Source organism: Panulirus ornatus, chromosome 15 (assembly GCF_036320965.1).
Source record: "Panulirus ornatus isolate Po-2019 chromosome 15, ASM3632096v1, whole genome shotgun sequence".
In the NCBI taxonomy this organism is placed as follows: Eukaryota; Metazoa; Arthropoda; class Malacostraca; order Decapoda; family Palinuridae; genus Panulirus; species Panulirus ornatus.
The window spans coordinates 37,122,444-37,134,567 of NC_092238.1; the positions used below are offsets into that span (position 1 = coordinate 37,122,444).

General features: G+C 41.8%; 1 protein-coding gene across 2 annotated transcripts in view; it reads right to left on the bottom strand.

Moving 5' to 3' along the window:
* Positions 1-12,124, bottom strand: part of Moca-cyp (nuclear cyclophilin protein Moca-cyp) — a 212,642-nt gene that overhangs the window by 174,246 nt on the left and 26,272 nt on the right. For both annotated transcript variants that reach the window (XM_071670792.1, XM_071670793.1), the window contains one exon: positions 3,695-3,782. In XM_071670792.1, the coding sequence (XP_071526893.1) occupies positions 3,695-3,782 (88 nt within the window). Of the gene's footprint in view, positions 1-3,694; positions 3,783-12,124 lie in introns of those variants that run through there.

Below are 12,124 nucleotides of genomic sequence, written 5' to 3' on the forward strand. Positions count from 1 at the left end.
CGTGTTAACGGAGTACAACATCTATTAATTCAGTGACCCTCTACCTCACCATACCTTCATATGCCATAACAGATATGAGGCTATCACCATCTTTTTTTAAACTGTGAAATTTCCGATATGCAATGAGATGAATGTCCAAACATCATTGACTTAGAACTGAAATCCTCTAAATGTTATCAGCATGAAGCATAAAACATTACTGAAATATAATGTCATCACATTATCACAAAGTCTAACTTTGCCATAAGCCAACCTACAATACCTTATATCTGCAGTGAAACATTCTTGTTATCAAATGTACCTTACTTTTTAACAGAATGAACAAAGTTTCATTCTAGATATGATACTTGTTGCTTCATTACTTATTCCTAAAATGTATGCAAAACAAAGCCTCCCCATTGGGTTTTAGATTACTGATATCACAACCTACTATAACCTAAATGACATTTACATAGATGGATTTCTGAAGCAGTTAATTGACAAACTGCCTGCATACAGAGCAGAGATATGCTGTTCTAGGAATATTCGATACCTGAAACTAAAACCTGCGGTACTGAAAAATTCAAAAACATTTGCATTCCTTTATCAAATATAAATTAGCTACATTTCTCTGCTGTGGTTAACAATGTTGTTGGTTTTATCCATGTGACAATCTAGCAGCTGTCTTGCCACCATAAATATAGGAAAAGAGGAAACTAACCTTATTTTTGATCATGTTTACAGAACTTCACCATATATACAACATATAATATATATATATCAAAATTGGTGGATGGAATGAGAAGTGAGAGACCAATTTGGAGGTGGAAGGATGGAGTGAAAAAGATTTTGAGTGATCGGGGCCTGAACATTCAGGAGGGTGAAAGGCGTGCAAGGAATAGAGTGAATTGGAACGATGTGGTATACTGGGGTTGACGTGCTGTTAATGGATTGAACCAGAGCATGTGAAGCGTCTGGGGTAAACCAAGGAAAGTTTTGTGGAGCCAGGATGTGGAAAGGGAGCTGTGGTTTTGGTGCATTACACATGACAGCTAGAGACTAAGTGTAAACGAATGTGGCCATAGTTGTCTTTTCCTAGCACTAACTCGTGCGTGCGCAAGTGGACAGGGGTGGCAGGGTGGCGATAAGAATGGATGAAGGCAGCCAGTATGAATGTTTACATGTGTATATATGTATATGTCTGTGTAAGTATGTGTATGTATACGTTGAAATGTATAAATATGTATAAGAGTGTGTGTGGGCGTCTATGTATATATAAGTGTATAGGGTGGGTTGGGCCATTCTTTTGTCTCTTTCCTTGCACTACCTCGCTAACATGGGAGACAGTGACAATAATAATAAAAGAGAAAGGTGCAAGAGGTGAAAAAGAGGACAAATGAGAGTTGGGGGTGAGAGAGTATCATTAAATTTTAGGGAGAATAAAAAGATGTTTTGGAAGAGGGTAAATAAAGTGTGTAAGACAAGAGAACAAGTGGGAACATCGGTGAAGGGGCTCATGGGTAGGTGATAACAAGTAGTGGTGATGTGAGAAGGATATGGAGAGAGTATTTTGAAGGTTTGCTGAATGTGTCAGATGATAGAGTGGCAGATATAGGGTGTTTTGGTCGAAGTGGTGTGCGAAGTGAGAGGGTTAGGGAAAATGATTTGGTAAAGAGAAGAGGTAGTAAAAGCTTTGTGGAATATGAGAGCAGGCAAGGTAGCGGGTTTGGATGGTACTGCAGTGGAATCTATTAAAAAAGGGGGTGACTGTTGTTGACTGGTTGGTAAGGATATATAATGCATGTATGACTCATGGTAAGGTGCCTGAGGATTGGCGGAATGCATGCATAGTGCCATTGTACAAAGGCAAAGGGGATAAAGGTGAGTGCTCAAATTACAGAGGTATAAGTTTGTTGAGTATTCCTGGGAAATCATTTGGGAGGGTATTGATTGAGAGGGTGAAGACATGTACAGAGCATCAGACTGGTGAAGAGCAGTGTGGTTTCAGAAGTGGTAGAGGATGTGTGGATCAGGTGCTTGCTTTGAAGAATGTATGCGTGAAATACTTAGAAAAGCAAATGGATTTGTATGTGGCATTTATGGATCTGGAGAAGGCATATGATAGGAGTTGATAGAGAATCTCTGTGGAAGGTACTAAGAATATATAGTGTGGGAGGCAAGTTGTTGGAAACAGTGAAAAGTTTCTATTGAGGACGTAGGGCATGTGTACTAGAGGAAAAGAGGAAAGTGACTGGTTCTCAGTGAATGTCGGTTTGCGGCAGGGGTGTGTGATGTCTCCATGGTTGTTTAATTTGTTTATGGATGGGGTTGTTAGGGAGGTGAATGCAAGAGTTTTGGAGAGAGGGGCAAGTATGCAGTCTGTTGTCGATGAGAGAGCTCGGGAAGTGAGTCAGTTGTTCGCTGATGATACAGTGCTGGTGGCTAATTCAGGTGAGAAACTACAGAAGCTGGTGACTGAGTTTGGTAAAGCGTGTGAAAGAAGAAAGTTGAGAGTAAATGTGAATGAGAGCAAGGTTATTAGGTACAGTAGGGTTGAGGGACAAGTCAACTAGGAGGTAAGTTTGAATGGAGAAAAACCGGAGGAAGTGGTGTTTCAAATGTCTAGGAATGGATTTGGCAGCGAATGGAACCATGGAAGCGGAAGTGAGTCACAGGGTGGGGGAGGGGGCAAAAGTTCTGGGAGCGTTGAAGAATATGTGGAAGGCGAAAACATTATCTCAGAAAGCAAAAATGGGTATGTTTAAAGGAATAGTGGTCCCAACAATGTTATGTTGTTGCGAGAAGTGGGCTATAGATAGGGTTGTGCGGAGGAAGGATGTGCTGGAAATGAGATGTTTGAGGACAATATGTGATGTGAGGTGGTTTGATCGAGTAAGTAATGAAAGGGTAAGAGAGATGTGTGGTAATAAAAACAGTGTGGTTGAGAGAGCAGAAGAGGGTGTATTGAAATGGTTTGGTCACATGGAGAGAATGAGTGAGGAAAGATTGACCAAGAGGATATTTGTGTCAGAGGTGGAGGGAACGAGGTGAAGTGGGAGACCAAATTGGAGGTGGAAGGATGGAGTGAAAAAGATTTTGAGTGATTGGGGCCTGAACATGCAGGAGGGTGAAAGGTGTGCAAGGAATAGAGTGAATTGGAATGATGAGGTATACTGGGGTTGACGTGCTGTGAATTGAATGAACCTCAGCATGTGAAGCATCTGGTATAAACCATGAAAAGTTTAGAGGGGCCTGGATGTGGAAAGGGAGCTGTGCTTTTGGTGAATTACACATGACAGCTAGAGACTGAGTGTGAACGAATGTGGCCTTTGCTGTCTTTTCCTAGCACTACCTCACGCGCACGTGGGGGAAGGGGGTGCCACTTCATGTGTGGCAGGGTGGCGGCGGCAATGGATGAAGGCAGCATGTATGAATATGTACAGTGTATATATCTATATGTCTGTGTATGTATACGTATGTACATGATGAAATGTATACGTATGTATGTATGTATGTATGTGTGTGTGTGTGTGTGTGTGGCCATTTATGTATATATATGTGTATGTGGGTGGGTCGGGCCATTTCTTTCATGTTTCCTTGCACTACTTCGCTAACACAAGAGACAGTGACAAACTGTAATAAAAAAAAAAAAATATATGTATAAAACATATCATAAAACTATATCTGTCTATATCTGCTCTAAAAACATACTTACATGAAGAACTGGGAACCATTTGTGTCTTTCCCACGATTGGCCATAGAGAGCAGAAAGGGATCTTCATGGTTCAGGTCAAAGTTCTCATCTAATCAATTAGAGAAAAACATTCATGTTAGAGAAAACTTTCATTATTGTCTTGATACTTGTCCTTAGAAATATACATATGAGTTTTGAAGAATGAACAACTGATTTTCTTCAAGGTGTGTCAGGCAAACTTTGACAAAATCTCTAAGATCCCTAAGGGTTAGAAACATCTACTTCCGTGCCTTCTGATAAGGTAAATGCCTCCATTATACACAGTGTCAGGAGCTGTCCAAGATTTCTTGTGAAAGAGATGCTTGAGAAATCCATCTACAACCCAAACCCTTTCACAATATCAGTTACACCCAAGGTAAACATCCAAAAGTTTAGAGGGTCTAGAGCAGATGTGAATGCTCAAGTACTGGGCCAAATAATTCAAAACCATCCATAATAACTTGGCATGATCTTTCACAAGTAGTGTCTAAATGCTCTGAGCCTCATGAGAAAAGATTGTCATGCAAAACACTAAGAACACTCTTTTTCCCACAGGACTGAGATGAAGGAGCCTCTTGTCTACCAAAATGCTAGTCAAGGTCAATCAAGAATACCCAAATCAGTGGAAGCTTGAATGATTGTCATTTGACCCTGATTAGCACATAATTATGGTTTTATTCAATATTGTTACTATGGGTCAACAACATTCTAGTCTTTACCTCTATGTGTTCCCACTAGATAGGGTCCATACAATATTGTAAATGAACCCATCCAGGCTCCAGCATTAAGTTGGGGATGGGTGAAGAGCAAAAATGTCATCATCCAATTTGAAAAAGATTATAATCTAAAGAAAAGATAAATCAAAACGAGTATATTCATTCATTCATTTATTATACATGATTGCTGTTTCCTGTGTCAGCAAGGTTATACCAGGAAACAGACGAAGAATGGCACATCCACTCATTTTATTCATTATTATTATCAGCATTATTATACTTTGTCGCTGTCTCCCGCATTAGCGAGGTAGCACAATGAAATGGCCCAACCAACCCACATACACATGTATATACATACATGTCCACACACGCACATATACATACCTTTACATTTCAACATATACATACATATACATACACAGACATATACATATATACACATGTACATACTCATACTTGCTGCCTTCGTCGACTTCCATCGCCACCCCATCACAAATAAAATGGCACCCCCCCTCCCCCCCACGCATGCGAGGTAGCGCTTGGAAAAGACAGCAAAGGCCACATTCACTCACACTCAGTCTATAGCTGTCATGTGTAATCCACCGAAACCACAGCTCCCTTTCCATGGTTTACCCCAGACGCTTCACATGCCCTGGTTCAATCCACTGATGGCACTTCAACCCCGATATACCACATCATTCCAATTCACTCTATTCCTTGCATGCCTTTCACCTTCCTGTATGTTCAGGCCCCGATTGCTCAAAATGTTTCTCACTCCATCCTTCCACCTCCAATTTGGTCTCCCACTTGTCGTTCCCTCCACCTCTGACACATATATCCTCTTTGTCAATCTTTCCTCACTCATTCTTTCCATGTGACCAAACCATTTAACTATACCCTCTTCTGCTCTCTCGACCACACTCTTTTCATTACCACACATCTATCTTACCCTTTCATTATTTACTTGATCAAACCACCTCACACCACATAATGTCCTCAAACACCTCATTTCCAACACATCCACCCTCCTCCGCACAACCCTATCTATAGCCCATGCCTCACAACCATATAACATTGTTGGAACCACTATTTCTTCAAACATACCCCTTTTTGCTCTCCAAGACAAAGTTCTCGCCTTCCACACATCCTTCAATGCTCCAAGAACCTTCGCCCCCTCCCCCACCCTGTGACTCACTTCCACTTCCAAATATACGCATGTATATATTCATACTTGCTTACCTTCATCCATTCCTGTTGCTACCCCTCGCTTCAGCGAGGTAGTGCCAGGAAAACAGACTAAAAAGGCCACATTCATTCGAACTCGGTCTCTAGCTGTCATGTGTAATGCACCGAAACCACAGATACCTATCCACATCCAGGCCCCACAGATCTTTCCATGGTTTATCCCAGATGCTTCACATGCCCTAGTTCAGTCCACTGACAACATGTCAACCCTGGTATACAACACTGTTTCAAGTCACTATATTTCTTGCACACCTCTCACCCTCCTGTATGTTCAGGCCCTGATCACTCAAAATCTTTTTCACTCCATCCTTCCACCCCCAATTTGGTCTCCTGCTTCTCCATGTTCCCTCCACCTCTGACACATACATCCCCTTTATCAATCTTCCCTCAATCATTCTCTTCATATGTCCAAACCATTTCAACACACCCTCTTCTGCTCTCTCAACCACAATCTTTTTATTTCCACACATCTCTCCTACCCTTTCATTACTTACTTGATCAAACCACTGGCAACACAATCATCAAAGATAAAGATGATATAAAACGATGAAAACTGTGTATTCACCACCAACTAGCACTTCACCAGTTCCCCTTTCCTCTTTAGACACTTCTTGAAATGGCCAGTAACTGAATCAGCAAGGTTCTGAAGCCATTAAGGTTCTATCTTTGCCCAAATTTCACAAATGGCTGCCTCTAGCTTATGTAGTGACAAAGTATCCCCATTACGCAATTTCATTTTCATGAATGCCCACAAGTTTTCATTTGTATTCAGAGCCAGTGAATTCTTGGGCCAGTCATTGAAAACTCCACGGCACTGTCCTTCAGCTAATCAGTGACTAGTTTGGCAGTGTGGGACGGGCCCTCAACCTGAATGAACACTTTAACTTTGCACATTTTGAATGAATCTGAAAGATAATCCTAACGCCTTAATAACTCTAACAACATCGTACAATGAGTGAGGCAGGGAACTTTCCTGAGTAGTCTACGGTTATTCTTTCAATTCTTTTGCACTCAAATGTGGACCTGCCTACATTTAATGTTTAAGAGCATCGAGTATGTGGAAAGGATTTTATGGCCTTCCCAAGGCGTTTCACACAGTTTGGTGTAGCAGTACCAAAGCTATCTTTAAATTTCCTATCCCATCATTGTATTAATCTTAAGCTCACATCTGTAATATTTGAAATTTCCTGAAGTGGTTTATTTCCCTCTTAAATAGCAATTACAGAAGCTACTTCATCACTTGTAAGGCAAGTTTTTCCAACCATAGCAGATGGTAGAGGTAAGAAAAGGCAAAAAATCAATGAAAATCCAGGGAATAAGTGGGGGTGCACAGCAAAACACTCCTGCCTCCAACAACAGCTATACTGCTACTGAAGCAGGCTTATATGGTATGCCAGCATACCACTTAGTTTCCTGAGCTTGCTAGAGGGCACTAACTTCACTGGCAGACACTGACACTATTTTAGGTGGATAAACATGATTTGTGTCAATATCATTGGGGCAGGCCTGCTCATGCTAACAACAATGGCAGGCACAGTATATACACTACAACATAGACAAACCATAAAAGGATTCTCATCCAATGGAGGAATGTCTGCAGTCCCCAGCAATTCAAAGAATAATTGGGCAGCCAGTGTGGTAGCCAGCTATATGATTACTTCTTCACCAAATGGGGATAACAGACTGGCAAAGGGTTGGATCCAGGTCAAGTTGTAGGCTGCAGCTGCTGAGTACAGTTAGTGTGGGGGTGAAAGGCATTTACCTCATAATAAGGCACAGCATTAGAGTTGTCTAACCCATATGGATCTTAAAATATATCTCAAAGATTGCAAGAAAAAAATCTAAAGAAAAGTTATACTGTATGCTATATATACACATTATCATCATGTAATCCCAGGAACCTTCCTATGGGGCTCCTACAGCTTCAAGGCTGCGCTCCAATCAGGAATAGGAAAATGATGGACTCCTCTAGAGTGTGACGTTCCTTGACAACACTTAACACTATTTTGTCTACCGACAATAACACAGCCTCATCAAGAGTGACTTTTCAGTTGCAGTGTAACTATATACATGACAAGTTATCATGACACTGACATGTTAATGAGACCAATTCTGCTCATTACATTGCTACAACCCATTACTATAAATGGTATTTTCATTGAAAGTCAGCCTTCACTCCTTTTAAAGTAAAAAGTCATGTTCTGTAAGTATAAAACAAGGAGGTTGAAGAATCTTGCCCCTATGGGTGTCTACAACTCTTATATAACAATTAAATACATATAGGAGTAGGTGGTGCAAATTCAAGGCCTAAAGAGAAGCTCAAAATCCAAATTCTCCACATCTTAAATTTATAGAAATCTCACCAGAATCTACATAAAGACTTTCAGCTTTAGAAGATCTGAATGTTCCCATGAGTATTCTAAGATAATGGACCCATCAGTAGGTGGTGAATACATCTGGCAATGCAAGATCCGTATTATTTCATTTATTTATTTTGCTTTGTCGCTGTCTACCGCGTTAGCGAGGTAGCGCAAGGAAACAGATGAAAGAATGGCCCAACCCACTCACATACACATGTATATACATACACGTCCACACACGCAAATATACATACCTATACATCTCAATGTATACATATATATACACACACACATATACATATATACACATGTACATAATTCATAGTCTGCCTTTATTCATTCCCATCGCCACCTCGCCACACATGGAATAACATCCCCCTCCCCCCTCATGTGTGCGAGGTAGTGCTAGGAAAAGACAACAAAGGCCCCATTCGTTCACATTCAGTCTCTAGCTGTCATGTAATAATGCACCGAAATTACAGCTCCCTTTCCACATCCAGGCCCCACACAACTTTCCATGGTTTACCCCAGATGCTTCACATGCCTTGGTTCAATCCATTGACAGCATCTTGACCCCGGTATACCACATCGTTCCAATTCACTCTATTCCTTGCATGCCTTTCACCCTCCTGCATCTTCAGGCCCCAATCACTCAAAATCTTTTTCACTCCATCTTTCCACCTCCAATTTGGTCTCCCACTTCTCGTTCCCTCCACCTCTGACACATATATCCTCTTGGTCAATCTTTCCTCACTCATTCTCTCCCTGTGACCAAACCATTTCAAACCACCCTCTTCTGCTCTCTCAACCACACAGTTTTTATTTCCACACATCTCTCTTACCCTTACATTACTTACTCGATCAAACCACCTCACACCACATATTGTCCTCAAACATCTCATTTCCAGCACATCCACCCTCCTGCGCACAACTCTATCCATAGCCCACGCCTCGCAACCATACAACATTGTTGGAACCACTATTCCTTCAAACATTGCCATTTTTGCTTTCCGAGATAATGTTCTCGACTTCCACACATTCTTCAAGGCTCCCAAAACTTTCGCCCCCTCCCCCACCCTATGATTCACTTCCGCTTCCATGGTTCCATCCGCTGCCAGATCCACTCCCAGATATCTAAAACACTTTACTTCCTCCAGTTTTTCTCCATTCAAACTTACCTCCCAATTGAATTGACCCTCAACCCTACTGTACCTAATAACCTTGCTCGTATTCACATTTACTCTTAACTTTCTTCTTTCACACACTTTACCAAACTCAGTCACCAGCTTCTGCAGTTTCTCACATGAATCAGCCACCAGCACTGTATCATCAGCGAATAACAACTGACTCACTTACCAAGCTCTCTCATCCACAACAGACTGCATACTTGCCCCTCTTTCCAAAACTCTTGCATTCACCTCCCTAACACCATCCATAAACAAATTAAACAACCATGGAGACATCAAACACCCCTGCCGCAAACCTACATTCACTGAGAACCAATCACTTTCCTCTCTTCCTACACGTACACATGCCTCACATCCTCGATAAAAACTTTTCACTACTTCTAACAACTTGCCTCCCACACCATATATTCTTAATACCTTCCACAGAGCATCTCTATCAACTCTATCATATGCCTTCTCAAGATCCATAAATGCCACATACAAATCCATTTGCTTTTCTAAGTATTTCTCACATACATTCTTCAAAGCAAACACTTGATCCACACATCCTCTACTACTTCTGAAACCACACTGCTCTTCCCCAATCTGATGCTCTGTACATACCTTCACCCTCTCAATCAATCAATACCTTCCCATATAATTTACCAGGAATACTCAACAAACTTATACCTCTGTAATTTGAGCACTCACACTTATCCCCTTTGCCTTTGTACAATGGCACTGTGCAAGCATTCTGCCAATTCTCAGGCACCTCACCATGAATCATACATACATTTAAATAACCTTACCAACCAGTCAACATTACAGTCACCCCCTTTTTTAATAAATTCCACTGCAATACCATCCAAACCTGCTGCCTTGCCGGCTATCATCTTCCGCAAAGCTTTTACTACCTATTCTCTGTTTACCAAATCATTTTCCCTAACCCTCTCACTTTGCACACCACCTCGACCAAAACACCCTATATCTGCCACTCTATCATCAAACACATTCAACAAACCTTCAAAATACTCACTCCATCTCCTCACAACACCACTACTTGTTATCACCTCCCCATTAGCCCCCTTCACTGAAGTTCCCATTTGTTCCCTTGTCTTACGCACTTTATTTACCTCCTTCCAGAACATCTTTTTTTTTTTTTTATACTTTGTCGCTGTCTCCCGCGTTTGCGAGGTAGCGCAAGGAAACAGACGAAAGAAATGGCCCAACCCCCCCCCCATACACATGTATATACATACGTCCACACACGCAAATATACATACCTACACAGCTTTCCATGGTTTACCCCAGACGCTTCACATGCCTTGATTCAATCCACTGACAGCACGTCAACCCCGGTATACCACATCGCTCCAATTCACTCTATTCCTTGCCCTCCTTTCACCCTCCTGCATGTTCAGGCCCCGATCACACAAAATCTTTTTCACTCCATCTTTCCACCTCCAATTTGGTCTCCCTCTTCTCCTTGCTCCCTCCACCTCCGACACATATATCCTCTTGGTCAATCTTTCCTCACTCATCCTCTCCATGTGCGCAAACCACTTCAAAACACCCTCTTCTGCTCTCTCAACCACGCTCTTTTTATTTCCACACATCTCTCTTACCCTTACGTTACTTACTCGATCAAACCACCTCACACCACACATTGTCCTCAAACATCTCATTTCCAGCACATCCATCCTCCTGCGCACAACTCTATCCATAGCCCACGCCTCGCAACCATACAACATTGTTGGAACCACTATTCCTTCAAACACACCCATTTTTGCTTTCCGAGATAATGTTCTCGACTTCCACACATTCTTCAAGGCCCCCAGAATTTTCGCCCCCTCCCCCACCCTATGATCCACTTCCGCTTCCATGGTTCCATCCGCTGCCAGATCCACTCCCAGATATCTAAAACACTTCACTTCCTCCAGTTTTTCTCCATTCAAACTCACCTCCCAATTGACTTGACCCTCAACCCTACTGTACCTAATAACCTTGCTCTTATTCACATTTACTCTTAACTTTCTTCTTCCACACACTTTACCAAACTCAGTCACCAGCTTCTGCAGTTTCTCACATGAATCAGCCACCAGCGCTGTATCATCAGCGAACAACAACTGACTCACTTCCCAAGCTCTCTCATCCCCAACAGACTTCATACTTGCCCCTCTTTCCAAAACTCTTGCATTTACCTCCCTAACAACCCCATCCATAAACAAATTAAACAACCATGGAGACATCACACACCCCTGCCACAAACCTACATTCACTGAGAACCAATCACTTTCCTCTCTTCCTACACGTACACATGCCTTACATCCTCGATAAAAACTTTTCACTGCTTCTAACAACTTTCCTCCCACACCATATATTCTTAATACCTTCCACAGAGCATCTTTATCAACTCTATCATATGCCTTCTCCAGATCCATAAATGCTACATACAAATCCATTTGCTTTTCTAAGTATTTCTCACATACATTCTTCAAAGCAAACACCTGATCCACACATCCTCTACCACTTCTGAAACCACACTGCTCTTCCCCAATCTGATGCTCTGTACATGCCTTCACCCTCTCAATCAATACCCTCCCATATAATTTACCAGGAATACTCAACAAACTTATACCTCTGTAATTTGAGCATTCACTCTTATCCCCTTTGCCTTTGTACAATGGCACTATACACGCATTCCGCCAATCTTCAGGCACTTCACCATGAGTCATAAATACATTAAATAACCTTCCCAACCACTCAACAATACAGTCACCCCCTTTTTTAATAAATTCCACTGCAATACCATCCAAACCGGCTGCATTGCCGGCTTTCATTTTCCGCAAAGCTTTCACTACCTCTTCTCTGTTTACCAAATCATTTTCCCTAACCCTCTCACTTTGCACACCACCTCGACCAAAA